Source organism: Erpetoichthys calabaricus, chromosome 14 (genome assembly GCF_900747795.2).
Source record: "Erpetoichthys calabaricus chromosome 14, fErpCal1.3, whole genome shotgun sequence".
Taxonomy (NCBI): Eukaryota; Metazoa; Chordata; class Cladistia; order Polypteriformes; family Polypteridae; genus Erpetoichthys; species Erpetoichthys calabaricus.
Window position 1 is genome coordinate 101,151,102 of NC_041407.2, and position 27,746 is coordinate 101,178,847.

The 27,746-nt window shown below is 35.8% G+C and overlaps 1 protein-coding gene across 5 annotated transcripts in view; it reads right to left on the reverse strand.

Moving 5' to 3' along the window:
- stat5a (signal transducer and activator of transcription 5a) overlaps positions 1-27,746 on the reverse strand; it is a 234,063-nt gene that overhangs the window by 50,602 nt on the left and 155,715 nt on the right. For 3 of the 5 annotated variants that reach the window (XM_028819816.2, XM_051918838.1, XM_051918837.1), the window contains 2 exons: positions 16,857-16,919; positions 716-853 (listed from right to left, as the gene is read on the reverse strand). In XM_028819816.2, the coding sequence (XP_028675649.1) occupies positions 716-843 (128 nt within the window). In that variant the 5' untranslated portion in view covers positions 844-853; positions 16,857-16,919. The remainder of the gene's footprint in view (positions 1-715; positions 854-16,856; positions 16,920-27,746) is intronic. The other 2 variants (XM_051918839.1, XM_051918840.1) reach the window with 1 other exon arrangement.

Sequence of the window (27,746 nt, forward strand, 5' to 3'; positions counted from 1 at the left end):
GTTAAAAACACAGTCAACCAACAAATTATTAGTAAGACAGTTTTTCACAAAGTTTTGGAAAGTTATTGCAAGAGTAGTTCTAATGTAACAATATGTTAAAATTATGAAAACATACCAACAACTTCTAACAGACAGAGAAAAATACTAAACACCTTGCTATCCTATTCTATAATGTTGAGTGAAAATGAACGTGATGCTACATTAATGGCAAGCTACATTTACATTTTAGTTCTAAATATTTTTTACTGAAAATGATTTCATTTCAATGAATAATGGCAAAAACTATTCTTTGAAGCTAATATTAGAATTGATTTTCATTAACCTGCTTGAACATTACCTGTACACTTTTTGGAGACAACACAAATAAAACAATTAAATTAGTGATGCGGCACATCTAGCTCAGTTTAAGTAATTATAATAATAATAATTGTATTTTCTTTTACTAAATTTTAAGAATATTTTATAACAATTCTTTATAATGTAAATAGAAGTGACTAACCCTGGATTTGAATTAGCAAATTCAGAAAAATAATAGATGTCTTGTTATTTATTTATTTATTTTAATTTTTTAAAAGCCATATTACTGTGAAACATAATGAGCATAAAACAAATAAACCAAAGAACTCTTACCACATTCATATGTAAACAAATTAAAAACATTTAGTATATTTGTCTTATTAGGTGTGGCCATGAATACACAAGTCCACTCTTTTACCATGTCTGACTCTCTATCCACTGGGACAAGTAATGCCGAACTTCAATTGGAAAATGCTGTCCATACAAGGACTGCATCTGATGCAAGGCTTCTCCATGCAGCTGCTGGGCTTGGATCCATACTGCCATGGCTTATAACCTGCATTACAAAGGAGAAAACAATACATAAAAAATAAAACATGTTCTTCCATCCTGCTATAATTGTTATGAACCTTTAGTTTCCAATAAAGAGTCATAATTCAAAGAAAACAGAATAAAACTCCCATATACCAAAGGAAATAACTGTCTGAGATGCAGACTAAAATATCAAGCACAAATTAGCATTATCTTGATAAACTAAGAAAGAGGGGCAAACCATTACCAATTTAACATAGTTTTCCCTATTGAATGTAGTTTTAGACAGACAAACAGATCTTTATTGTCATTGTCACTTTTACAAAGGAACAACGAAATTGAAGGTGCAGTCGACTCAGTGTGAGGAATAAGAGTTAAAAAGACAAAAAGAGAGAAAATAATAACAAACCGAATAGTAATAAATATACAAATTGCACTTGTTGACTTAAGGTCTATATTGCACATATGTAGAATGATATGGAGCAGTTTTATTCTGAGTTCAGGGCCATGATTGTTTTCGGATAAAAGCTGTTTTTAAGGCGGTTTGTCCTGGTTTTCATTGCTCTGTATCTCTTGCCCGATGGCAAAAGCTGGAAGAGGCAATGACCAGGATGTGATGAATCCTGTGAAATGTCTATTGCTTTTTTGCGGCATCGGGAGGTGTACATTTGTTCCAGAGTGGGGAGGGTACAACCAATTGTTCTCTCTGCTGTCCTGACGACCCTGTGGAGCGCTTTCTTTTCTGAGGAAGTGCAGCTGCCGTACCACACACACAGTCTGTACGTGAGCACACTCTCTACTATCCTTAATCAAAAGATTGTCTCTTTACTGTATTTTGGCATTCAAGGTTTTGGGCAGACATAGTTTTCAACACCTGTGGCAAGCTTATTGACTAAGAAATGGATGGTAATTTCTTGAATATTACTTCACCATTAAATATAGGAAAATTATTAAAAGTATACATGAAAAGGTATCAAAGAAAATTGCTGGCAACAAGTGACTGCATTAAGTAGTGATTTTAAAAGTCAGTCAATTGAATCAAAATACTTGAATTTACAGGTATCAGCTCAGAGCAGCAAATGATACGTTCCAATGTAAGTAGAGCTTGAATATTAAAAGGTAAAATGTGAAACTCTGTTACCAAGTATGGATAGAAAAAGAACATATAAGTCTGCAAGAACAGGATAAAGGAATGGCCAAATATCCTTAAGACAAACAAAACTCCCTGGAATCAAGGCTTTAGAATCACAAAAAAATGCTGACTTCAAAAGTGCTCAAAGTCAATGACAGTCTTTTTCATCTACAGTGTGAATTTCTTGTTTTCCACTTCTCACTGAAAATTATTCATCTCAAGTAAAAGCCAACAGTACACAGCACAGACTTGGATTAATGGGTTTGGATTACAGCCACATACAGCTACATTTACACTAATTTTTTTTAAATAATTCATTCTCAAAAGTAAATAAATAAAATTAAGGGCAAAAGCTTTAAAAAAAATAAGTCATGTCATAAAGGGGATTCGGGACTAGAATTTGAAAATGCCCAGAAAAGTTATGAAATCTTTCCAAATTAAACATGTCTTGTTGGCAGTATCAAAAAAGCTCAAAGTACAGTTTTTAAAGAAAACTATACTTTTGACACACAGAATGCACAGATTATCAATACTGAGGAAAACATTAAATTATGCATTTATTGGTATATTACATTAACTTAAAACAGGCAGTTCTCTTTTCAATACAAAAATATAACACTCAGCATGCTATCAAGTTTACCTATTTATTCTTCTCCTTACATTAAAATATGAACAATTGTCTTTCTTATATACATGAATATTACATAGTGATTTACATAATATCTTTCAATACATTTTGTTAAGCTTACAATCCAAATTGCAACATGCAAAACACCCATCTCAAAAATACAATCATTAAAACATTCCAAATCAAAAGAAAATTTAACATTAAATCATAATTAACAGTTAAAGCCCAAGCCCTACACAGTTCAGAGACCTGTGTGAATAAAAGGCCCATTACAAGTTATTGTACAGCATTGTCACTAATACAGCTAAAACAGTGTTTCTCAGCCTTTCTGGTGTCACAACCCACTTTTTCCCATGCAAGTGTCTTCTCGACTCACCTTTCTCCTGAGAGGATCAAGCGTGATCATCAGAGTTCTCCCCATTCATGAACCAGGAAAGATCGCGAGAGCTTGGTGGGGGTGTTAGGGTTGGATGGTCCCCTTTGGGGAACTGAGCGAGATTGACTGAGCTGGGTGGGAATGTTCAATGATGGATTTTGGGGGCACGAGAGCAATCTCTTGTGATGTACGACTACCACTGTATCAAAGGCAACTTGCAAGCTACCGTGGCAGCCACAACCAACACAGTGGTTGAAAAACATTGCTCAAAAGAAAAACAATGCAGGTTGTAGCCCAACAGACTTATTTTAGAATAACACTAACAAATTCTTCCCAGATTCTGAAGAAGCTTTGGCGTCATTCCTCACAAAGAAATTATTCTAGTTACAAATGATAAGCAGATATATAGTGCATTTCCTGTTGGTCTGATAAAGTGAACCCTAGTATCAGTAAAACAGTCAAACAATAAAAATATGAATCAGGTAAATAATAAAGAAACAGAAATAACAGGAGAAGGTAAATAAAAAAAAAAGGAATGACTAGAGTACAGTAGATAAATAATTTGTGCTAAACTAAGATACACCCGAGTCAAACATTTAAAAGAGTATCTTTCCCTATTAAAATAAGAACACAGAGGGAAGAAAACAGAGAAAAACCAAAGTAACTTTGAGAAAGGTGAACTACTAAAATATAACAGATGAAGTTAAGGACGCATACAATGCAAAGCATATACTGTACATGTTACGTTTACTTATCATTAAAGTCTTCTGAAATCTGCAATACTTAAAGCTTTTGCTTACTTCAGAATGCTTATTTGTATATAGAATTCAAAAAGAGTGGGACAGAGAATGTATTTATTTTTCTGCCCTTTCAGGAATGCTCTATGTGTAGGCATAACCTTGAATCGATCATAACCATCAGTTTTGCTGGGAAAACAGAGACCTTATCTTAGTACTGCAGCTCATAGCCATTACATAAAAGCATTTTACACAGCCCTCTAACTCAGTGGCTACCAAGGAAAGTTAGGAAAATGCAGATCTGATTGTTCTGAAGCAGAACCTCTCCTGTCCCTAGACTATCATATTCTCTTTTTCAAGAAATAGACACGTAATAAGCTTTTTCAATTTCAGGCTTTCCTTTAACAGTATCTCCAAAACATTTTGTGAATAATTCCAAAATAAATTTGGTGTTATTTACACATTATAATTCTTCCCAAATACGAGGAACTCTAATGTTCTTCATTCTTGCTCGGTTTTAGGGGTTTATAAATTTACTGAAAATTCTTTTACATTTATTTTCCAAAGAAGTCATTTTTGTCAGGGGCATTATCTATTTTTTCAGGTAAAATTTAAGCTTGTTAACAATGTTTTACTTTAAGTTGAGCACTAACCATATTTACTTTTGTGATTCACTTTATTCTTTATTTTCTGTTTGGTATCATTCAAAGCCTCTATCACATACTGTATGTCATCATTTTGTTAATTTCTCTATTATTTATGCCCTGGTTAAATACAGGCTTCCTGAAATCTAGAGGCTCCTCCATTTATTCACCATTTTGGCATAGTCTCAGAGCCAATTAGTGTTTGTGTAGGGACTGTATATTTATTTATTTATTAAATCAAAAATTTTAAGATAAACAAATTAAAGCACTGCCAACATGTTTCTCAACATATGAGATCAATTACACCAGTAACATGTTTATATATTATTGAATCTTGTTAGAATAAACCTAAGGCTTTTTTCTATGAGTCTAAAAAAATCTTCCAAGCACAAAAAGTTAATTTCCAAACTAAATTCAAATGTGTTCTTCTAATCTACTAAAATTATAAAAGAGCAGCATAGACGACAGCTATCACAAAAACTTATGATTTCCATCCAAAACTGCATTGCCAAGCGAGTGAAAGGCTATGGAAATAACACCATAAGCAACTACTTTCAGTCTTACAATGAAGATAAACCCAGTACATTGCTCAAGACGTGTGTATATTTTAAAACCAGATAATCTCTAAAAAGAACCAATCAAAACATACATAAAAACCACTACTTTTGTAATATTTTTAATATCTTTCTTTCACTTATTTAGACAAAAATAAAATAGTCTAAAATAAGGGTAACACTGACAGTCCAAAAGGAATCCATGATGAAAAGCTCACTCATTACCATTGATGTCACTGTGTACAGTTAGCCATCACCACTTTCCTTATGCATGTATAAGCTATCCACTTCAGTCATAACTGTTTCTACTGAGCCACTAACCTAAAAACTTAAACTTGATGCTTCTGATGCAGATAACCTTTGTTTAGGTAATCAATACACTTTCTACAGTATTCAATATATACTTGACTGTTTGGCCAAAACAGGTAAATATGTATATTTTAGTACTCCAATCGCTATAAACATGGTTACCTTTTCAGGTGCAATATTTAAAGTACAGTATCTTTTAGGTAAACAAGTGGTTGTATGAAAAGAAAGTTTCAAGCACTAATTAAAGGTCACTTATGATTATTTTTCTGTTTGGATTATATGATTCTTGTAATTAAGCACATTAATGGATTTTTGATTTAGAGATATTTTTGTGATGAAATTGTATCGATCTCCCCCACTGATTCTGTTATTTTAGCATTTAGAGTACTGATGGAGATTTGTCATAAAATTATTTTGGTTTATTAATTGAAAGAACAGTAATCTGTTTTTATTAAGCATATGTATATACAGGGAGATTGACATGCTTCACTTAAGCAAATAAAACACACATGCTGATATGTGTTATTTTCCCAAATATCCTGAATGTGTTTGTTTAACTTAAACAAACTCCTTGGTTTCCATGCAAAAGCATTTTTCATTGTCTTTGTTTAAAGAGTTAAATATTACATTAGTCTTTTAAAAACATACCTATATGTTATGACATCTTTCACTGTTTACAGAGTATCTAATTAATATAAAAAATAAACCACTGTAATGCATGCTTCCTTGCATAATGCAATAAACCCTTAATTAGCAGAGAAGGCAGTCTGAAAACAACTTTAATCGGGAGGCAATCATAGCTGTAGCAAATTAATGGCCTATATGTATGTAAGCAAACAATGGAAGGCTAAGAATGTGATACTGCTTACATGAGTGCTACATAGGCAATAAGACAAGGATACATGAACAAAGCACATATAACAGACTATCTTTCTATTCTAGCCACATTAATGTATTCAGAAACATAGTACACAATTGTCAAAGATTAACATCTTGAAATTAGGTTTTTCACCCCCAAACTTCACAAAAAGGAGTTAAGGCCAAGATGACAAATATAGCCACCACTTCAATTACATAGCCCTAAAGTTTCAAACACTAATGTTAAGCAACTGAATATGCTGTTGGTTATAGTGTATATACCTCAATCAGACTACACTTGTGTGACTTTGTTATATACCAAAATATTGACCTAATTTTTACTCTGAAAAGACTGAACTAGACTCTCCACATTAATCAATGAGAAATCAAAAGTATCCATCAATCAGTTACTGGTAAGATATATGTGTCTTATTTATTGTTGTCATCGACAAAATACACAGGCAAATTACAAACTACCCTTGTATATGATGAAATAATTTAGTCTCCAAGCAAGAACTATTGATTATCATGACAAAAATTGAAAATACAATTACCTGCTAAATTTCAGAAATCATAGTTCTGAAATTACACATACAGCAGAGGTAACGTTAAAAAAAGATGTTAAAGACAAGGTTCTCTCTTTATTAAGGGGGCACTTCAAAATGAAAAGTACACACACAAATTCAAGAAGGCATAAGGAATGATTCAAGATTTGGACAGAAGTGCTTGCATGTTTGAGGGGAAAAGGGAGAAATAAAATGCTGTAACATGAGAGCAACACTTGCAGCGTGACTCAAGGTAACTGCATTCAAATGCAGAGTCCTTTATGATTTATAAAAGGGCCCTAAAGTGAGATATAATTTTTAATGAACTGTGTCATATGTATATAAAAATATATACATACACATAGACTCTTAAAGCAATGAGTAGAACCATGGCACTATATTAAAATGGCATTCAGAAAAAAACACTGCATCACTGCCTGGATATATAGAGACAATCCAGTTTAGGCTTGGTGGTGGCCAGAGTGAGTTAAAATTGGGATTTTATTTTTATGTATGGTTCAGGATTTTAGAAAATGAAGTGTTATTAAGAGATATAAATAAAAAAAAATGCTCTAAGCATCTTATTACAACCTGCAAGTTCTCTGTCTGATGCTGAATGACGGTTACTTGATATGTTGTTTTCTAGCCAACTAATGGAACTTCAGTCCAATACTCATTTGCCCTGCTCCAGGGTGATGTCTTTAAAGCAGAAAGTTCAAAGTCATTTTATTCTGTTCGTTTTCTATGCCTCAAGTTATGTGATCCATAAGTACACAGGATACTCAAGAAACAAAAGCTCAATATTGCTTTAAAGGATATATTTTCATGACAACAAATACATGTAACAAAGAAATATTAAACTGGTGGGCAGAAAGTTTAGAGTACATAATTAAAGAAATCTTTAAAATGTTTATTGTTATGTGTATAGAATGTTATTAATCTTACTACAAATAAAGTTAAGATGACAATACAGTATAATAAAAACAAAAACATCAGAAGGCTGACTTTGGTCTATTGCTAATATTGTCCATATACAGTTACTGTAGTGTTTACCACACATTCAAGTACAAAAATGTACTAAACAGGGAAGGAAGGAAAGAATAAATAAGTCACGTTTCTTTTCTGCTAACACCGCCTACCGTACATTTAACCTACTGTATATTGAGGCAATAGCTGTCTCATTCCCTTACCTGACTTTTGCTTCTATGTTTCTGTCAAGAAAAAAAATCAGTTAGGAACAGTCGGCGGACGCCATTAACTTACTACAGTTTCATCACGTGTACTGCAAGTTATTTTATCGCCCTAACTGGTGTCTCCAACTTTCTCAATGTACAGTTTCATAGGGCACTGGCCAAAACTACTTCAGTCAGTAAGTAGGTGGTAGGAGCAAAACGGATGGCTGACATGGTAGCGCCCACTATCACAGGAAGAAGGGAGGTTGATACTAGCTTCCTTGCAGCATGTCAGCTGGTTTGTGCAGACCAAACAGAAGCACACACTAGCAACCACCATGCCAACTTCCTCCCTGCCAGCCAAAAAAGGCAAAGCACATGTCTAGAACAAAGCCTGAGTGATATATGGAACAGGAGAAATGAAGACTCAAGAGGAAGACAGAAGCATTTAAACTAACACAGCATTTTAACAACTAGTGTAAATTTAAGAAAACTGTGGTTTTCCCTGAAAGGATGAGTCAGAGAAGCATTTTGTTTGTAGTGAAATGTCAGATTCTGAAATTTGATTCTTACATCATGCTACTTAACTCAGAGTCAACATTGAAGATGTGATAATTGTGAATGTTTTATTTATTTATGCATATTCTAATGGCAAATGTGGATATAGAAGGGGTGGCAATTGTCAAGATCCAATCCAGGTCAAAATAGAATACACTTTTTTTATATTTGTAAAAACATTAAGTATTGAGATATAATCCTGTGATATATTAGAATTTGTTCCACTAATTCTTATTCGACTGAAATTACAGTGCAAATCAAAACCCTAATCTAACCAGAAACACTGACTCAGTCCATCCAACTTTTTTTTTATTAATACTGGAAATGAATTTCATGTGTCACAGTAAAATTGTAAATATTCAGTTATACTACGTAACATACACATTATTGCTCAATCTGACTTTGATCAAGGTGAGTCCAAATATTTATAGTAGACCATTCAAATAATACTTGAGTATTTCATATTTAAAATAGTTTGAATAAAAACAATTGTGTGTTCAAAGACATGAGGTTATACAGATGCACAGTATGTTGCCATAACATGCATGTATAACCACCAAGCTGTTCCACTCTCAATAAGTAATTAATAGGAAGTGTTCTACTTCTTCTTTGGGAAGTTAAAGATGAGAGGATGCAAAGCCATTTAGGTCAGTTACTGGCCTTTTGTTTCCATTTATAAGTAAACTTTTACAATCAACCAAAATGTTTTGAATTATTCAGCTCTCTGATACTGATAAAAACTTCCAACATCCTGTAAGGGATGCTTCAAATCCACTTTTTTATTTTAAGGACATTAGACTCATTTTCTTTTGCTTGCAACTTTTGTGGAGATTCAACTTGCTAACATGGATTCGCAGCAACTTGAAAGTCACAAATGATTTCAGCTGAGGTTTCTTGCTTCTCAACTTTGATTACATCAATTTGTGTATACTAAATTTGGTATAAATCAGCCTTCAATTGCTTCTGCAGGCTAGAATTGGACAGACTGCCCTAGTTTGCAACTTACTGAAGCACTTGATTTTAAATTGACAATGCTTGCGCCCCTGTAATGGCTGGGATTGGCTCCAGCAGACCCCCGTGACCCTGTGTTAGGATATAGCGGGTTGGATAATGGATGGATGGATGCTTGCAAAACTGAATTATTACATTCTTTATTGACTGTAACGCCAGATAATTTTAATGCCATAAAAAACAAAATTAACCCAAATACATAAAGCAAATGTGCAAAGGGATATTCCAGAAGAAATCTCGGCAAAAGTGCTAACAACTAGGAAATTAAATCTGTCAAAGTGTATTTTGTTATTTATGTTAGATGCACAGTTGTTTCATTCCAACAGATGGCTGAATGCATTTTATTAATACATACCAACAGTTGGTATTTTGTAAACTTTCACAATGCTGCCCAGATTCCCATGCCTATATGTTCCAAAAAAAAAAAAATGATATTGCCCTCAGTGCATCAATAAGAAATCACACAGATATATTCATTTATACTGATTTTTTCACTCATCTCTAACAGCAGGCTAGAAAAACAGACAAATAATCAGATGACGTGTTCAAAATCCAATGACATATTAAAATGTCAGGAAAAAAATAAAACTAAAAACTAAATAGTGTTATACTTAACACTAAATTAGCAATCTATGAAAGTTAAACCCTTTTCTCTATCTTTCAAATCTGCTTCACTCTGGTTAGGGTTTGGTTGCTTTAATCTTCTCCCAGAATGAACACAAGATAGAAACTGTCCCTGGACAGGATGGCAGTCAATCACAAGACACACTTCTCTACAAAGGTTCTCTGCACACCTTCAAGAGACACATGGACAATGTGGAAAATAATGAAATGCTGCAATCTTCATGCAAAAGGATTCCTTGGTAAAAAATATTTTGAAGAGGCCCCAGAACCCAGCTGTGCCACTTTTAATGCATACATTTAAATAAAAGTTAATTTAATTTTTGCTTTGCCACTAAAGTCCAAATGGAATCTAATTAGCTTCACTTCAAAATATCATAACATAAATTTAAAAGGTAACGAGTATGGCAAACAGCTTTGATAGAAGTGACTTTAAGACTACAAGACAAATGAGGCAGCCATAACTTTAAATATTACATCTGTAATGTTCTCAGTTTAATAACAACAACACTAAAAACACCTTTAGTCTATAAGGCTAGAAAACATAATTTAAGAAAAAACAATTAATACACAACAATAGTTTACATAGTCTGTATTAGACACCATCCCAATGAATGCAGTTGCATACATGTAACAAAAAAAAGGTCATGGGGGTGGGGCCAAGCAATTCTTTCCGCAAAGATTCTGCCATTGGGATGATTAGCAATTAGTATAAACCATGCTTATAGTCATAAATAAAAATGATTGGTTGCTCATTCTATTAGATACAATAGCTACAAGAAATCTCAGCAACTTTTACAATCTGAACATTTTGTCACATATTGGAGCACATTTATCAGAAGCAGTAGTTACGACTGTCCAATCTGATGATATTTTATAAACAATGCTTAGAGTGAAGGTAGCATGGAAACAATCACATTCTCACGGCAATAACATTTTTAATTTGGCTAGAAATATAAACATATAATCTATAATAATAAAAGGCAAAGTCCTCACTGACTGATTCACTCACTCACTGACTGACTGACTGACTCACTCATCACTAATTGTCCAACTTCCCGTGTAGGTGGAAGGCTGAAATTTGGCAGGCTGATTCCTTACAGCTTACTTACAAAAATTAGGCAGGTTTCATTTCGAAATTCAACGCGTAATGGTCATAACTGGAACCTCTTTTTTCACAATATACTGTAATGGACGGCAGCTCGATGGCCGTGGGAGGAGGAGTTGAGTGTCACGTCATCACGCCTCCCACGTAATCACGTGAAAAGACTGTGAACGCAGTAGGGACAAATGAAGGAGGAGCCGCAAACAGCGAAGAACAAAAAATTCATTAAACAATTGAGAAGGGAGCGAGTGAAGCATACAAGCATGTTCATAAGGGAAACAAAGCACGGTGTAAAACGTAAGTTTAAATTAAGTTTATAGAAACGCTCCCGCTGCGGATTGCAATAACATATTCGCGAGATAAAAGTTTAATGAGAAGACACGAGGTATAAACGAACCACACGCCGTAGCGCAACGTTAGGGGCAACAGTTTCAACCATTCTATGATCTGCTTCTCGCAACTGAAAGACGGCACATGGCGGATGTTAGCCCACTTGCTGACCGCAACGTTAGGGGCTTCAACTCTGGCGCTGACGATATTCGATTCTCGAGAGGGGATGCAGTGAGTGTGTATGCCTGATGAGCCCAGAATTAAGGAGAAACACGTGTCGCATACTCTGCATTATTTGAAAGTAAACTATTAAAACCATTCTATGATCAGCTTCTGGGAACAGAAAGAGGGCACGTGGCGGATGTAAGGCGACTTCCTGACCAACCACAAGCGTAACCTGGCAGGTAACCATCCATACAGTCAGATTGTGATTCAGAAAACGAATGCCATGAATTTAATTACCACGATCTACATACTGTCAAATAAACGAAACACACGCTGTAGCGGGACAGCTGTGAAAAGCGAGGTTCACAAAAAAACAGATCCTTAACAAATTGTTATTGGTATATTTTTGATCCGTTTAAAAAGGTTTTATTTTCTTTTTAAAAAATTAAAAGCAGTACTTCGCCGCAACGAAGCGCGAGAATTTGGCTATATATATCTGCTTCTCACAATTAAAAGAGGGCACGTGGCGGATTTTAGACGACTTCATGACCAAACATAAGTGTTACCTGCCAGGTAGGGTTACCACTTTTAATACAAAAAAATAAGGGACGCATATTGCAGCGGGTACCACATCCCAGTGCCAACAGTTTGCAGACTCTACTTAAAAGACCCGCCCCTCCTCACTGGACAGTTAAAAAGACCAATCAAACTAACGATGACATCAAGTATTACCCAATGAAAAGTAGGAAAGGAGGCATCTACATAAAATGCGTGTGGGATGATTTGCATGAGACGCTGCTTTAAAAAAAATGATAAAAAAAATACGGGACAAATCCCGTCCCGTATTGATTCAAAACGGGACGCGCAATTTCATTCTCAAATATGGGACGATTCCGTATTTTAAAGGACGGGTGGCAACCCTACAGTGCCAGGTAACCACCCATACAATCAGATTGTGATTCAGACTAGGAATGCAATGAATGTAATTACCCCGATCTACATACAAGGCGAAAGTCTTGCAACATTCAAAGATGATGGGTTGGGATAAGTACACCATAGAACATAAAAGAGCTTATGTAGCCTTGAACCGAAAAAAGCAAGATCTCAGAGATCGTAAAAACAAAATAGGAGGTAATGTCGTTTTACTCGCTGTAGATTTTAGTCAAACATTACCAGTTATTCCACGAGGGAGACCAGCAGATGAACTCAACGCGTGTTTAAAATCCATGCTTCTCCCACGCTCGGTTATATGTCGCGTGTTCTCGGGTAGGTGCACCAAAAAATGTATACATTTAAGCATGTAATGGGCAAACAAAAAATGAGGTATACCCGAAGGCACTGCAGTAGTACTTAATGTAACTTTACTTCTTAAATGTTAATGTTTTACTGTTTAATAATTTATACGCTTCTTATATGTTGTTCAAATTCTTTTATCAAAATACCAGTGACAGCGCAATGCACGATAACGTGGAGTGAATACACCATACGCATCCGCCCACGGCCGCCCTGGTGTGCGCAGATAGGAGTTGATTCTACAATAAAATAAAATAAAGATAAAAACCCAGGATTGTTTCCTGCCTTGTGCCCTGTGTTGGCTGGGATTGGCTCCAGCAGACCCCCGTGACCCTGTGTTCGGATTCAGCGGGTTGGAAAATGGATGGATGGATGGATAAAAAGAGTAATACAATCATCACCCATAAAGCGGATAGTAGACGTGACGTTCTATATGTGTACCAGATTTCAAGTCAATAGGTGAAACGGTTTGCGAGCTACAGGTGATTTAAAATCCTGGACAGACAAACCAATAGCCACGGTAGCAAATTACAGAAGAAGATTTTACTGTTTAATAATTTATATTTATATGAAATGTGCTTCTTATATATTACTTCATATTCTCATATGATAATGATGTTAATGTTGTTTATATTGATTTCTATGTTATTGAAACTGCATGTATGTGTGTGTATATATATATATATATATATATATATATATATGTGTGTGTGTATACATATATATGTGTATATATATATAATATGTGTGTATGTGTGTGTATACATATATAAATATATATATATATATATATATATATATATATATATACTAGCAAAATACCCGCGCTTCGCAGCGGAGAAGTAGTGTGTTAAAGAGGTTATGAAAAAGTAAAGGAACATTTTAAAAATAACGTAACATGATTGTCAATGTAATTGTGTTGTCATTGTTATGAGTGTTGCTGTCATATATATATATACATATACACATACACATATATTATATGACAGCAACACTCATAACAATGACAACACAATTACATTGACAATCATGTTACATTATTTTTAAAATGTTTCCTTTACTTTTTCATAACCTCTTTAACACACTACTTCCCCGCTGCGAAGCGCGGGTATTTTGCTAGTATATATATAAATATAAAAATTATAATAAAAAAATCTTGGGACGAGACGTGACTTTCTCACAGAGACACTTTCACTTCCTGCGAGGCAAGACTTTGTGCCAAGAGATTTAACCAAGCCCAGGGCCAGAAATAAAAGGCAGAGTAGATGACACAGTAGAATGTCGTAAAGAATTCAAAAACGTTGGCGCAATACACATGCAAAGCAGGTTAAGAGATAATGGAAGTACGAAAATTCGAACGTCTCAAAGAAATGATAACAAAGATCACATTAGCACAAGCAAACGGAAATTGTTACTCTGTGAAATAACAGAACAGCGAAAAGAGATTGAATATATTGTTCGGATTTAAACTTTAAGTCTGAGACTTGTAGATCGTCTAATTCGTGTTGCCATCAGTGAAAAGTAGCGTTTCTTCCCAATGAAGAGGCGTATCAGCGAGAATCAACAGATTTGTTGTTTGGTGAAAGTGAAATCCACATACACGTGCGGCAGAGATGCAAAGTTGCTGGCGTGTAGCGCAGGCAGGGGGGGTTGGAGAGCGAAGCGAGCAGGGGGCGAAACCCCCTAGTGTGTTAATATTATTAAACACAGCAATTAAAATGTAGTGTTTTCTTTATGTTTGTCATATGTATTTATTTTCATTCAACATTACAGTCCATATTACACTTTTTGAAAGGTCAATGTCACAAGGTTTATGAGCAGAATTAACCTAAATAATGCAGCACTTTTTTCAGGCTATATAATAAACATGTCTTTATAATCTGAAAAATCGGATGCACTGCTTTTGTATTTAGAACAAACATTTTACAGTGCTGGGGTAACTTTGAGCTTTTTACTGCTAAATGTTCAAATAAATATCAAAGCAAACAAAGATCGCAAGTAGCTATCATAAGAAACCACATTATTACAGATTTTTAACAATCAAAATAACTCAATATCAAATCTTGTAATATTTACAGAATATATTTCTCAGTGTTTCACTGTAATTATTTTGTTCAAACTACAGTATGCTGTTAGCAGCTTATATCATCAGTTCTAGATTCACTTACACAAGAGTTATCAAATTCTTTGTTCTTACTTTTTTCATGACAAAAGTAATCAAATGCTGGGTTCAATCGGATCATTTCTCAATAAGCAAGTTGCACTTCATCGACTGTTCAAGCAATCTGTTCATTTTACATGCACTTAGCACACCAACACTGTTAAAAACAGATATTCACCCTGTGAATGATGGTAGTAATTTTAGTGTCGAAAGCTCAACATACGTAAGTGAAGCCAGAGACATCATGCTAGACACTAAAATTGTTTTTTCAGCAGAGTTAAATATAAAAGGCACTATAACAAAGACAATAAATTACATTGTCTGAGTCAAGAATCAAGATTTATAGAAAATATGATTTTGTTTATAAAAACACAAAGGAAAAACTTCATTATAGCTTTACCTTCCTTTTATTTTAAAGCACAAAATTTATTGATTGATCAAGCAACTGTTCAAAAACATGACCACATGCAGGTACATTCAGAAACTGCAAACTTTTAAAATCATCTATTGGTAGGGGCTAACAGCACAATTACAAATCTGAAAGGTGTGTTAGTAAAACCTAAAAAATGGCAATGAATAGGAAAAGAGTATATTTGTAAAGCACTGGAGTTCCATCAGTTTATTTTTCTGGATTAAAGTGTTCTGATTTCATAAACGGTTGATTGATAAAGGTAATACAAGATTACTTTGTGTTATGTTCTCTTTTTGTTTTCCAAACCACATGTGAAACTATGTTACAAAATCCTTGCTAGGAATTTTATACTTTGTACTTTAAAACAAAACATTAAATCAACCATCCTCTCCGAGATGTTGCGGTGAAGTGAGTTAGTGGTGTGTGCCAGTATGCAAAGTTTTTAAAATAAAATCCATGTACTCTGGCTGGGTGAGTGTAGATGCACGTGGGTACAAAGCCAGATAGATGGCTGTGGAATCGTTAATGAGGAATCTGACTGTTTGTGTTTACACATGAAAACGTGATCATGAGGAGTGAGTTAAGCAAGTTAAGAGAGAGACAGTTCAGCAATGGGAAGAGTAATATTATAGACCAAGTCTAACCGTGATTTTTACCCTTTATTTTTATTTATTGATTTTACCTCCTCATCAGCACTGTGTTTTTATTGTGAATTATTTATTTATTGAAAACTGCACTTCACTTTAATTTGGACACTATGAATGAAAAATAAATAGGACAAAGCACTTTAGCAATTCTGTTGTTCCGTTTCCTCAAATGCCCTAGTCCATCTCAATCTATAACCATCAATGCCTTGGCTTCAAGGAGGAGTATGCCTGCTGCAGGCAACCTAGCAGTATAGATGCATTTTTACAATATAGCCAAAATACGATCTGGTACCATGAGTCTATACATAGAATAAACAGATACTTAAATTGGGTTAAATGGCTATATGATTAAAATTAATTAATGATACATTAGGAAATACATTATAATTTCATATAGAAGTCAAATAAATCCTACAAGGGTGGTGAAGAAGTGGTACTGTGGTTAACAGCTGCTGCCTTACAGATCAAGAAGATGGTGCTTGAAACCCACTCCAGTTCATGTCTAGGTGAAGCCTGCGGTATCTTCTCATAGCTGTACTGGAACAGTTTCTCTGCCGCAACTCAAACAGATTGGTTCAGTATTAATGAGTTCTGGAACTGACTTGTTACTCTTTTAATTGGTTCAGTATTAATGAGTTCTGGAACTGACTTGTTACTCTTTTAGGGCTAGTTCCTAAATTGCCCCCAAAGTCCCAATATTAATTTAGCTGCAAATAAGAATAAGTCAGATTCATAAAACTGGTGGATTTATTACACTAGCATTCTCTTACCTCTGATCTGTCTCAGTTACCATGAAAATGCAGGGGATCCCCTAGATACAGAATACCAGAAACCTAGAAAAGAACAAACAAAAAATAAAGTTGCTAGAACTCATTGCTTAAACAGAAGTTCATGACTTTAGCATTGGAAGATGATAGCATTTATAATCTATAATTTACTCATTTGTATATTTACAATGTGGATTTATTCTTATAATCAGCGAAATCTACAATAATATTTACAATAAAGCTGAACAAATAATCAAAACAATACAACCCAAGTATAAGCATTTCTGTTTACAAAGACTGGTCAACATATGGAATATACAAAAAATTATGCTTGAACAGAATAATTTTGTATTTTTTTTTTTTAATGGCGGCTATAACATATTTGGACACATACTATGGTAACACTGAATAATTTGAATCAGCTCAAACATTTAACTGAGGATGGTGATCTTCTCAACAAAAGCAGTTCTGCTATCTTTGAAAATCAATAGAAAAGATGAAGATCACAAGGTTCACTTTTAAAAACATACTGGAATAAATCATATTTTTTGCACAGTTTCATGGTAATTCAGGAGAAGAAGAATAAAAAGGGTTGTATTTCTTCTCCAAATGATAAGGCACTACAGTGTTGTAAAAAAACAGGAAGCAAGCTTTGACATACGTATATAAAGAAACTGGCACATGGATTTGTGTATATAAGTTTGCTTGTCAGGGATGTTTTACACATGAAGTTGCTGTTAAATAAAAATACTATACAGACATACTGGGCCTTTTCTTAATTACAAAACCACTCACTAACAAAAATGTGTGCTCATGAAATTGGCTTTTAAATTCCATCTCTGAAAGATGGCTGGTAAACAAGAATGAAAAACCGATAAGTTGGACAGATTTTTATTTTATTGCTTTAGATTTTATTAGTTTGCATATGCCAAGGTTGCAGAGTTCTATCTATTATAGTCAATGTTTTGTATCATTATTTGTTACAACCATGTCAGCGATGTGCTTTTATAAATATTATGTCATTGATATATTCCTTTCATAACGGTGAAAGAAGGAAGCTGGGAAGATTTCTCTCAGCTAAAAGAAGAACAAGATGAGCAATGCACTACTTACAGCTCACTCCTGCTTCCTCAGAATAAAACCAGAAAAGCCGTCTCAGCAGCTCCTGACAATTTTATATAAATTTAAGTTTCCTGATTATGTCAGTTACCACACGAACGAAACAATGTGCATTTCATAACCAAGGTGCTTCCCAAGTAATTTGCAGTAAATCAGAATATTTAAAAATCAGAGTACTATGCACACCTGCATATTCAAAATTTACATAAATTATTTGTGACAAACAATTTTGTCCATGAAAAGTAGCATTTTTATATTTAACACCATTAACAAGAGGGCAAAAATACAATGGTAAATGAGTAAACATTTATAATGTTTTGAAAAGAAAACAAAAGGTTAACACAGTAAATGTGAATTATGATTTCTGGTGAATGTTGTCCTTAATTATCATGATTTTCAGCTGAAGGTGCCTAACTTCTTAAACACACTAAAATCGTGGGGGACTGGGATCTATTCTGACAGCTTCGGCTGCAAATCAAGGACACACTCACACACACAATGATATTCACTTAAATGGAGCCAATTTAAAATTGACTAGACACAGACGCAAGAAGAAAAGCAGAGGATAAAAAGAAAAGCAAGCACAGACACATGGTGAATGTATAAATTCTACATAAATAGTAGATGGGGCAGGTTGAACCTATGGCTCTACAGCTATGAAACAGTTTGCGCTGACCACTGTGCAATAACAAATTATTCATTTATCCAAAAAACTGCATTGGATTAACAAATTAAATTGAAGACAAAAAATTTGCAACCTGAATTAGGATGATGGAGGCAGTTTAGAGGGAAATGGACACTACTAATCAATATATGTCAATTTTTTATTAAAAGGGAGCTGGAGTATTCAGACATTGATTTTTTACCTTAATGTTTGTTAAACTCCATAAGTTTATTAATCTCATATAACAAGCAATACAATACTAAAAATAGGCAGTAGGGTTACAGTGATCCCTCGCTATATCGCGCTTCGCCTTTCACGGCTTCACTCTATCGCGGATTTTATATGTAAGCATATTTAAATATATATCGCAGATTTTTTGCTGGTTCGCAGATTTCTGCGGACAATGGGTCTTTTAATTTCTGGTACATGCTTCCTCAGTTGGTTTGCCCAGTTGATTTCACACAAGGGACGCTATTGGCAGATGGCTGAGAAGCTACCCAACTTACTTTTCTTTCTCTCTCTCTTGCGCTGACTATCTGTGATCCTGACGTAGGGGGTGTGAGCAGGGGGGCTGTTCGCACACCTAGACGATACACACGCTCGTCTAAAATGCTGAAAGATTATCTTCACGTTGGCTACCTTCTGTGTGCAGCTTTTAAGTATGCTGCACGGTGCTTCGCATACTTAAAAGCTCAAAGGGCACGTATTGATTTTTGACTTTGTTTCTCTCTCTCTCTCTGCTCCTGACGGAGGGGGTGTGAGCTGCCGCCTTCAACAGCTTTGTACCGGCGGTGCTTCGCATACTTAAGAGCCAAACAGCCCTATTGATTTGTTTGCTTTTCTCTCTATCTCTGTGACAGTCACTGCTCCTGACGCGCACTCCTTTGAAGAGGAAGATATGTTTGCATTCTTTTAATTGTGAGACAGAACTGTCATCTCTGTCTTGTCATGGAGCACAGTTTAAACTTTTGAAAAAGAGACAAATGTTTGTTTGCAGTGTTTGAATAACGTTCCCGTCTCTCTACAACCTCCTGTGTTTCTGCGCAAATCTGTGACCCAAGCATGACAATATAAAAATAACCATATAAACATATGGTTTCTACTTCGCGGATTTTCTTATTTCGCGGGTGGCTCTGGAACGCAACCCCCGCAATGGAGGAGGGATTACTGTATACGCAAACATTTTCAAAACTGGCAAGTGTAAAACTTTGCAGGCAAAACAGTAAGACATTCAGAAAGTAAAAGGCTAGAGCCCTATAGGTCATATATTGAAAACAATGAGCCAAAACCAAAAAAATCATAACCAAATTTCACAAATGCTTTTTTATACAACTTGTGTATGTTTGTGAGCACAAAGTAGGTCACTACCCTCTTCAAATGTATGATGGAGTGAAAATCCATGACACTGTCCACATATAAAGCAAACATATGTAAAGCATATTTTGCATAAATACAAGCACATTTCTCCCTAACAAAGTAACATTAAAAAGTTTTGATGACAACAGGTCATTTAGCTCAACCATGCTTATCAATCTTTGTTCAGTAAACTCTTTCAAAAACCTGCAACAAAGCAACACACCTCTCAAGCTTTTTTCATTACCATTACAATATACAGGGAAGCATAAAAAAATTATTTAGCCTCTTCATCTTGTGTGTGACCATCAATGGTTAACTTAAAAAAAACAAAGTCAAATATACCTAGCATATTTCTGCCTAATTTTAAACAAAACACCACTTTCAGGTCTAGACAACAGATGAATACAAATGGGAGGAAATTATTATATACTGCAAAAGTAAACAAGCTAAAAATGTACACATGGCATAACACTCAAGTGCATTCGGCAACTAACTTAAATGATATGAAAGTTGAAGCATTTCAAGCTGGTGAAACGATCTACTCTCCGTTTTAGTCTTGCAAGTCCTGACTGAAGTTGTTGATTAGCTGTGCATATCACAATTCTGTTTGTCATTTGCATAAAAATATAAGTATTACAATAACTATGAACCATTACTAGCCCTCCTCTACTTTGATCCCTTATCAGTATCCTGTTGTATTTGATGTCACAACTATACATCCAAGCCATTTTCCTGCCCTTGAAAGACATCTGTGATATTGGGAGCCTTGGAATCAACAGATGGAAAGACTCTGTCTTCATATTTGAATCTTTATATTAAATGGTTCAGCACAGATTTAAACTGTTGAGCCGGGCTATTCAAATAGACACCTGCAGGCCACATGCGGCCCAAAAGCAACCTCTAAGTTGCCCAGCCTGTGGTCCCACCAAAAACACAGAGAAAAACCGAGAAAAACACATTTCACGAGCCTTTAGAAATACCTACATATATTCCTACAGTAGTACAGACTAGGAATGCAATGCTCTGTATAGCCTAACAATATTCAACCCGCAATGCAGCACACTGTTTTGTGTCTAGAAGTGGTAGTAGTCTACGATGTCGAGATTTTTTTTTTTGGTGATGTACACACCAGTACACTGTACTGGCACCTCAGCCGCAACAGCTGGTCATGCTATGGACAACATATGAAATTATACTATAATTAATTGTGCTCTGAGTCTCAGTTACATTACACTTTCATTAAGTGAGTGTGAACAGGAGTTTTCACAAATAAATCTAATTGTTACTCCAACGAGAGCCTCGTTACTGACAAGCACTGTCTCCGCACTTTTCTTCATACGATTGGTTGGCCCTCCAATCACGTTTCAATTCTGCAGATTCATGGCTGATACGAGGACGATGAACAGCTATTGATACTTAAAGCAAAGAACAAATTAGAAAGACTGCATTTGATGAAATCATGCAAAACGTCTGGAATTCTCTTTAAAAAGTTAAATTAAGCACTGCTTTGCTTTTTTGTAGAATGTTATTAACCCGCAGTTAATATTCTTTAATTTTGGAAATTTTGTGTATGTAATTTTAAGCTATCAAGCACAACATTATGTAGTACAGTACATCTATGCAGGTGGTGTAATGGTAGCACCGCATATTCTCAATAAGGAGATCAAGGGTTTGCATGCAGGGTCCTCCCTGAGTGGAATTTGCAAAGCACTTTGAGTACTGAGTAAAGGGCTATATAAATGTAAAGAATTATTATTACACTTGAAGATCTGTCAATTTCAAATTTAAAACATTAATGTTTTTTCACCATATGTCGTGCCCAGCTAAATTTCTTGGTTTGAAAATCTGGCCCAACTAAATACATAATTAAACAGCCCTGCTGTATAGTGATTTGAAGGGGGTGTGCAGCTCGGGATCTCCAGGACTGTGAAGATAGCTGATTTTGTTTGATCTAATTACCCTGGGATCCCCCAAAATGTTTATTTTCCTCAGGAAATAAGTTTTTGTTTTCCTCTCCACTGTCATCAAATGTCCATAGCTCAATAATAATGTTAATGAACAGATATTGTTGGGTTACTCTTATATTTAGCAGTTTGGAACTGCTTTGTTTTATTACGTTTAAACAAATCTGAATGTTTACAAATGAGGTATATGAAATTATTAATTCGGAAAGTCTGTAACTGCATTTTACTTGTGAAACTGTTATAATGCTCTGAGCCTAAACTAAGTAAAAAGCTCTATACAAAAAGACACTGAATTATATTGAATTTTAATAACATATAATCAAACAAAATACAAAGCAGAAGAAAGTAGAATATTTACCATTTTTGCTATGATTTTCTATAATGTTTCACTTCGTTGCACAATTTCTGCAAATACAAACTTTAAGCATAGGCGCTTATTCCTCCAGTTTATGGATGCACCACATACCTAGAACAGCACTTTAAAAACTAATGAAAAACTAAGCCTCAGGAACTTCATCAACAACTCTTTGATTCTCCAAACACTATGCTTGCTTTGGGTTTGGGGGTGTCAGGATTCCTCTCAAAACGGAACAATTTTGTTGTAAGGCAAGTTTCTATGGGTCCTAAGAACAAATGAAAAAAAATTAACAGCTATTTAAGTGCTGCTTCATCCTCATGCAGCAGGCTGTCCCTGTCATTACAAGTGAAAAAAGGAAAGAGGAGGTCACACAAACTATTAAATCATAAATTAATGTCCAGAGGCAGCTTGGATAACCTCTGAACAGGAGCAGAAGAAAAGCAGTGCCGTAAACTGCTAAGAAATGTTCTTATAATTGCCCTGCAGATATAAATTTGACAAAAGAATCCATATTACTAACCGAGAATGCTAAACCGGATGATGGACGCAGGCACATCCGGACATGGGCCGTAGCTGCAAAAAGACGTACTGCGCAGGCGCAAAAAGAGTCCGCGAGAGTCGGCTGAGGAGCCGAGAAAGGCGGACAAAAGAGGGCGAGAGAGGCGGATCATCCGGCAATGGGCCGTAGCTGCAAAAAGACGTACTGCGCAGGCGCAAAAAGAGTCCGCGAGAGTCGGCTGAGGGGCCGCGAGAGGCGGACGACCACAGAAAAAAGGAGTGAGCACAGGAAAAATGGAGAAATGAGGCGCAATCCATCATCCGGCAATGGGCCGTAGCTGCAAAAAGACGTACTGCGCAGGCGCAAAAAGAGTCCGCGAGAGTCGGCTGAGGAGCCGCGAGAGGCGGACAAGGGGCCGCGAGAGGCGGACAAGACACAGAAAAAAGGAGTGAGCACAGGAAAAATGGAGAAATGAGGCGCAACGAGCACCGAAAAAGGGAAAGGCACATAAAAAAGTAGTCATACGCAGGCAAAGCACGAAACACATTGCACACGAAACTAGACCCCAAAAAAAAAAAAAAAAAAAAAAAGAGGCTCGCGCACAACAGCAAGGCACCGCCGACCCCCCCATACCCCCCCCCCCCCCCCTACAGGCACCGGACGGGACAAACACCAAGAGGGGGATTGAACAAGCCCATGGGACACAAAAAAAAGAACACAAAACCACCCCACACACCCTACAAGCAAGGGACGGGACACACACAAAGAGGGGGATTCAACAAGACACAGGAACACAAAAAGAAAGAAGTCGCTCGCGCGACAACAATCCTCAACCCCCCCAAACCACACACATCCATAAGAAGTGACACCCAAAGCCACATATTCTAAAGTGAACATCAACACCTTCACACTAGACAGCATAGGTGTCAGCATTGGTGGATCTCCTTACAATAAAGCACTATTAACCGTTCAACTGCAGAAAAGGAAACATATTAACAGTGACTGCGATCCTCCTTATTACTTATCCATATTTCGCATGCTGAGAAAGAAACAAGTCATGAATACACGAAAAGGAAAGGATAACAGGAACAAACACACGAACACGAAAGAAACAACAAAATAGACGGCTATGCAGCATAGGTGGATCTCATTACAATAAGGCACTATTAACCGTTCAACCGCAGAAAAGGCTCCATATTAACAGTGAGTGCAATACTCCTTATTACTTATCCATATTTCTAAAAGAAAAAATGTCTCGACTCCAAAAACGCAAAGCTCAACTAAAGCTTCTAACTAACGATGTACCTAAAAGTAAAAACTTTATGAACTGCATTAGATCCTACAATAGTTCATTTGCTTTTGCATTTACCGGAGTAAATATCAGGCCACCAAAAGGCAATGGCCCATACTGCTTTCGCATATGTGCACAAATACTGCATCGCATTGGAACAGTGCACCCTGAAACAAATCAACAACGCAAATATGCACAAATCTACATCCTAGATCCACGTGACGCAAACTATCAATCAAAGTGCTGCATCGCAACAGGCACGGATTCAAAACGAAACACCTCCCGTCTCAGACATACGTTAATGGCAGCGAAGGCTACAACGGGCTTCTCACACAGCACAGGCAAATCGATTACAGCTCCAAAACAACACGTCCCAAATACTACACATGCAACAACGCGCCTCTCAAACGTCACAAGCAAAACATACACCAGGAAAATTCATTCGGATTAATGAATGTCATTTGCAATCATTCTCATTCAGTTCACTTCCCTGAAGAAACAACTGGCAATACAAGTTATACATTTACACGTTGTTGTCAAAAGGGTCAAATTAGACTGCCTTCTTTACATTCATATACTGAATATCTACAGAAGCTTATAACTGACGATGTACCTGAAAGTGAAATCTTTATCAACTACATTAGATCCTACAAATCGGTATCCACTATGAACATTAACGGTGGCACTGCACGTGACATCCGACTTGAAAAAATGTTGTTTATTGATGAATGTTCAATGGCATGAAGTCACTTACTCAACACCATTCATAAACTTCTATAAACGTTTATGAATAATAATATTCGATTTGGAGGAAAGGTACTTTTATGAGGAGGAGATTTTAGACAGTGATTAGCTATTCTTCCAGATGCCATGCACTCAGCTATGGTTCAGTGCACCTTAAAATACGCAGACAATTGGCATTGCTTTCAAAAGATACAGTTAGTAAAAAAGATACGATGTCCAGAACCAGATCATAACAATTGCTTATTACAACTGAGAGATGGTACACTCACCAATACAGATGGACTTCAGCCACATATTATTACAATTCCTCAAGCCTTTATCTGCGACGACTTAGTTACAGAGAGATTTGGAACAGCAATCTCATTAGACCAAATGCCCCTTTTAACACAACGCACTATATTATGTCCAAAAAATATTAATGTGGAAAACATAAATACCCAAGTCATTCCATTACTTCCTGGAGAGACACAACTCTTTCTAAGCTCTGACAAACTTGACTCTGATCACAACAATAACCATCTTAAATGACCTTACAAGTTCTGAGCTGGAATTACCTTTTACACTTAAACAGCGTGTACAAAGAAATTTTCAAATAAACCTTTACACTGTGCCACACACTTTATTGTGTGCTTTCTATTTGCATCATCTACACCGTCACACTATTCTATATCTCATTCATACATCACGCTCTTTGTCATTCCCAACACCGGGGGTTGGCGAGCGAAGCCCCCTAGTCATACAAATAAAGAAAAGCTTTGATAAAGGAGAAACATGGAAATTGTAGAAGGATCAGCAAGAATTCAATGAATGTAAAGTACTAGTAGAACAACAATCTCATTCTGTATTTAATGAGAATGTTATGCTCGTTTACTTTTTAGTTTTACCACTAAACATTTCAGGCAAACTGGTTCCAAAAAAATGTATGATAATTTCTGTAAAACATAGAATACAGCGGAATGTTTAAAGAAATACACAATCATATATGTTGAATGTCTAAAATATTTATTTTTCTGAGAAGAAACTTACAGAAGAAAAACATAACAAAAGAAACCTTTTAATAGGAACAGTTAAATTGTGCTGTGTTGCATACATTATTATTCCATTGATTTTATTTGAAGAAAACAACATTCCATACAATCAAGTCAAACTTAACAAACCAGAAGTCAACTCCGGCCCAAGAGAAAGATAGGAGAGTCTATAACATGAGCAAATCTTTAAAAACAACAAAGAAAGGAGAATGTCCTTTTCCCCAATATAAATGTTTATTCGAAGAGTACTGAGAAAAGGCTATATAAATGTAATGAATTATTATTATTATTATCTTGCCATATTTTAAAGTTTTGAACAGATCCTCTAAGTGAGAATTTTTTTTTCCAATTTCAAATAATATAAAACATCAGATACTCACTGACTTATAACAGGTAGGATGGGATTCTTCCAATTGTGCAAGATAAGTGTTCATGCTAGTAGTGTGGTATAAGCAATTACAATCAATTTGTCCTTCTCCACTTTAAGCACATCTGGGATTCCACCAAATACGGCTGTTCATGAATTAAGGGTGATTGTGACACCAAAGGCTGTCTGATAGGCATTCAAAGATATTTGTCCAGATGAGGTTAATTTGGTCCATACCCAAAGCATGTGGCCCAGTGAGGCAGGAGCAAAACTGCAACGTTCACGTGTTGAATCTTGCCGTGGATACGTTTTGGACAATTTTAAATGAGACAAATGTGCTCGATAAAAGATTTTAAATTGAATGCTTTGCAAACATGGAGATGGAGTGTATTCTATGCATGGCTGCCTTCCACTCCTTTTCAGAGATGTTAAATGAAAGATCCTTTCCCTAATGTACCCTAGGATCTTTGTTGAGATGCTGTCTGAGTATTCAAGACTAACCAGTTTGGTTCTGGAATAGAAATGGGTGGGACGTGAGGAAAATTGGGCAGGTTCCTTTTAGCAAATTTCTGATTTGATAGTAGTAGAAAAATTGTGTTAATGGGAGGTTAAATTTGAGGTGTAATCTATACTAATAAAAGGCAAAGCCCTCACTGACTCACTCACTCACTCACTCACTCACTCACTCACTCACTCACTCACTCACTGACTGACTGACTGACTGACTGACTGACTGACTGACTCACTCATCACTAATTCTCCAACTGACGTTAATTAAATGACGTTAATTTTTGACTGTCTTTTAATACTGTGTAAGCATACATATTAACACATGTGCAATTAAACGTGTGCATTTACGGGGTGATTTCTCAGGCTTAAAAGCTCACCTTTTATCAAACGCGGGAACAAAGGTAACTGACGTTGTTCACTGTCTTTTAATACTGTGTAACCATACATATTAACACATGTCCAATTAAACGTGTGCATTTACGGGGTGATTTCTCAGGCTTAAAAGCTCGCCTTTTACTAAAAAGGTAAATGCAAAACTATTTTCAATCATTCTATGATCTGCTTCTCACAACTGAAGGCACCGTGGCTGATGGTAAATGACGTTAATTTTTGAGTGTCTTTTAATACTGTGTAAGCATACATATTAACACGTGCAATTAAACGTGTGCATTTACGGGGTGATTTCTCAGGCTTAAAAGCTCGCCTTTTACTAAAAAGGTAAATGCAAAACTATTTTCAATCATTCTATGATCTGCTTCTCACAACTGAAGGCACCGTGGCTGATGTTACGTCACTTGCTGTCCGACCATAAGCTTTACCTGGTAGGTAGCCGGACACTCACTTCACTCCCTTTCGGGAATCGAACCTCTGAGGTTTTCTTTTGTTCTTAATTAAAATTTAAAACCAATACTTCACCGCTGCTAAGCCCCTCTAGCGCTGACGTCTGAGGTTCGATTACCGTAAGCAAGTGCAGTGAGTGTGTAATTACATTCA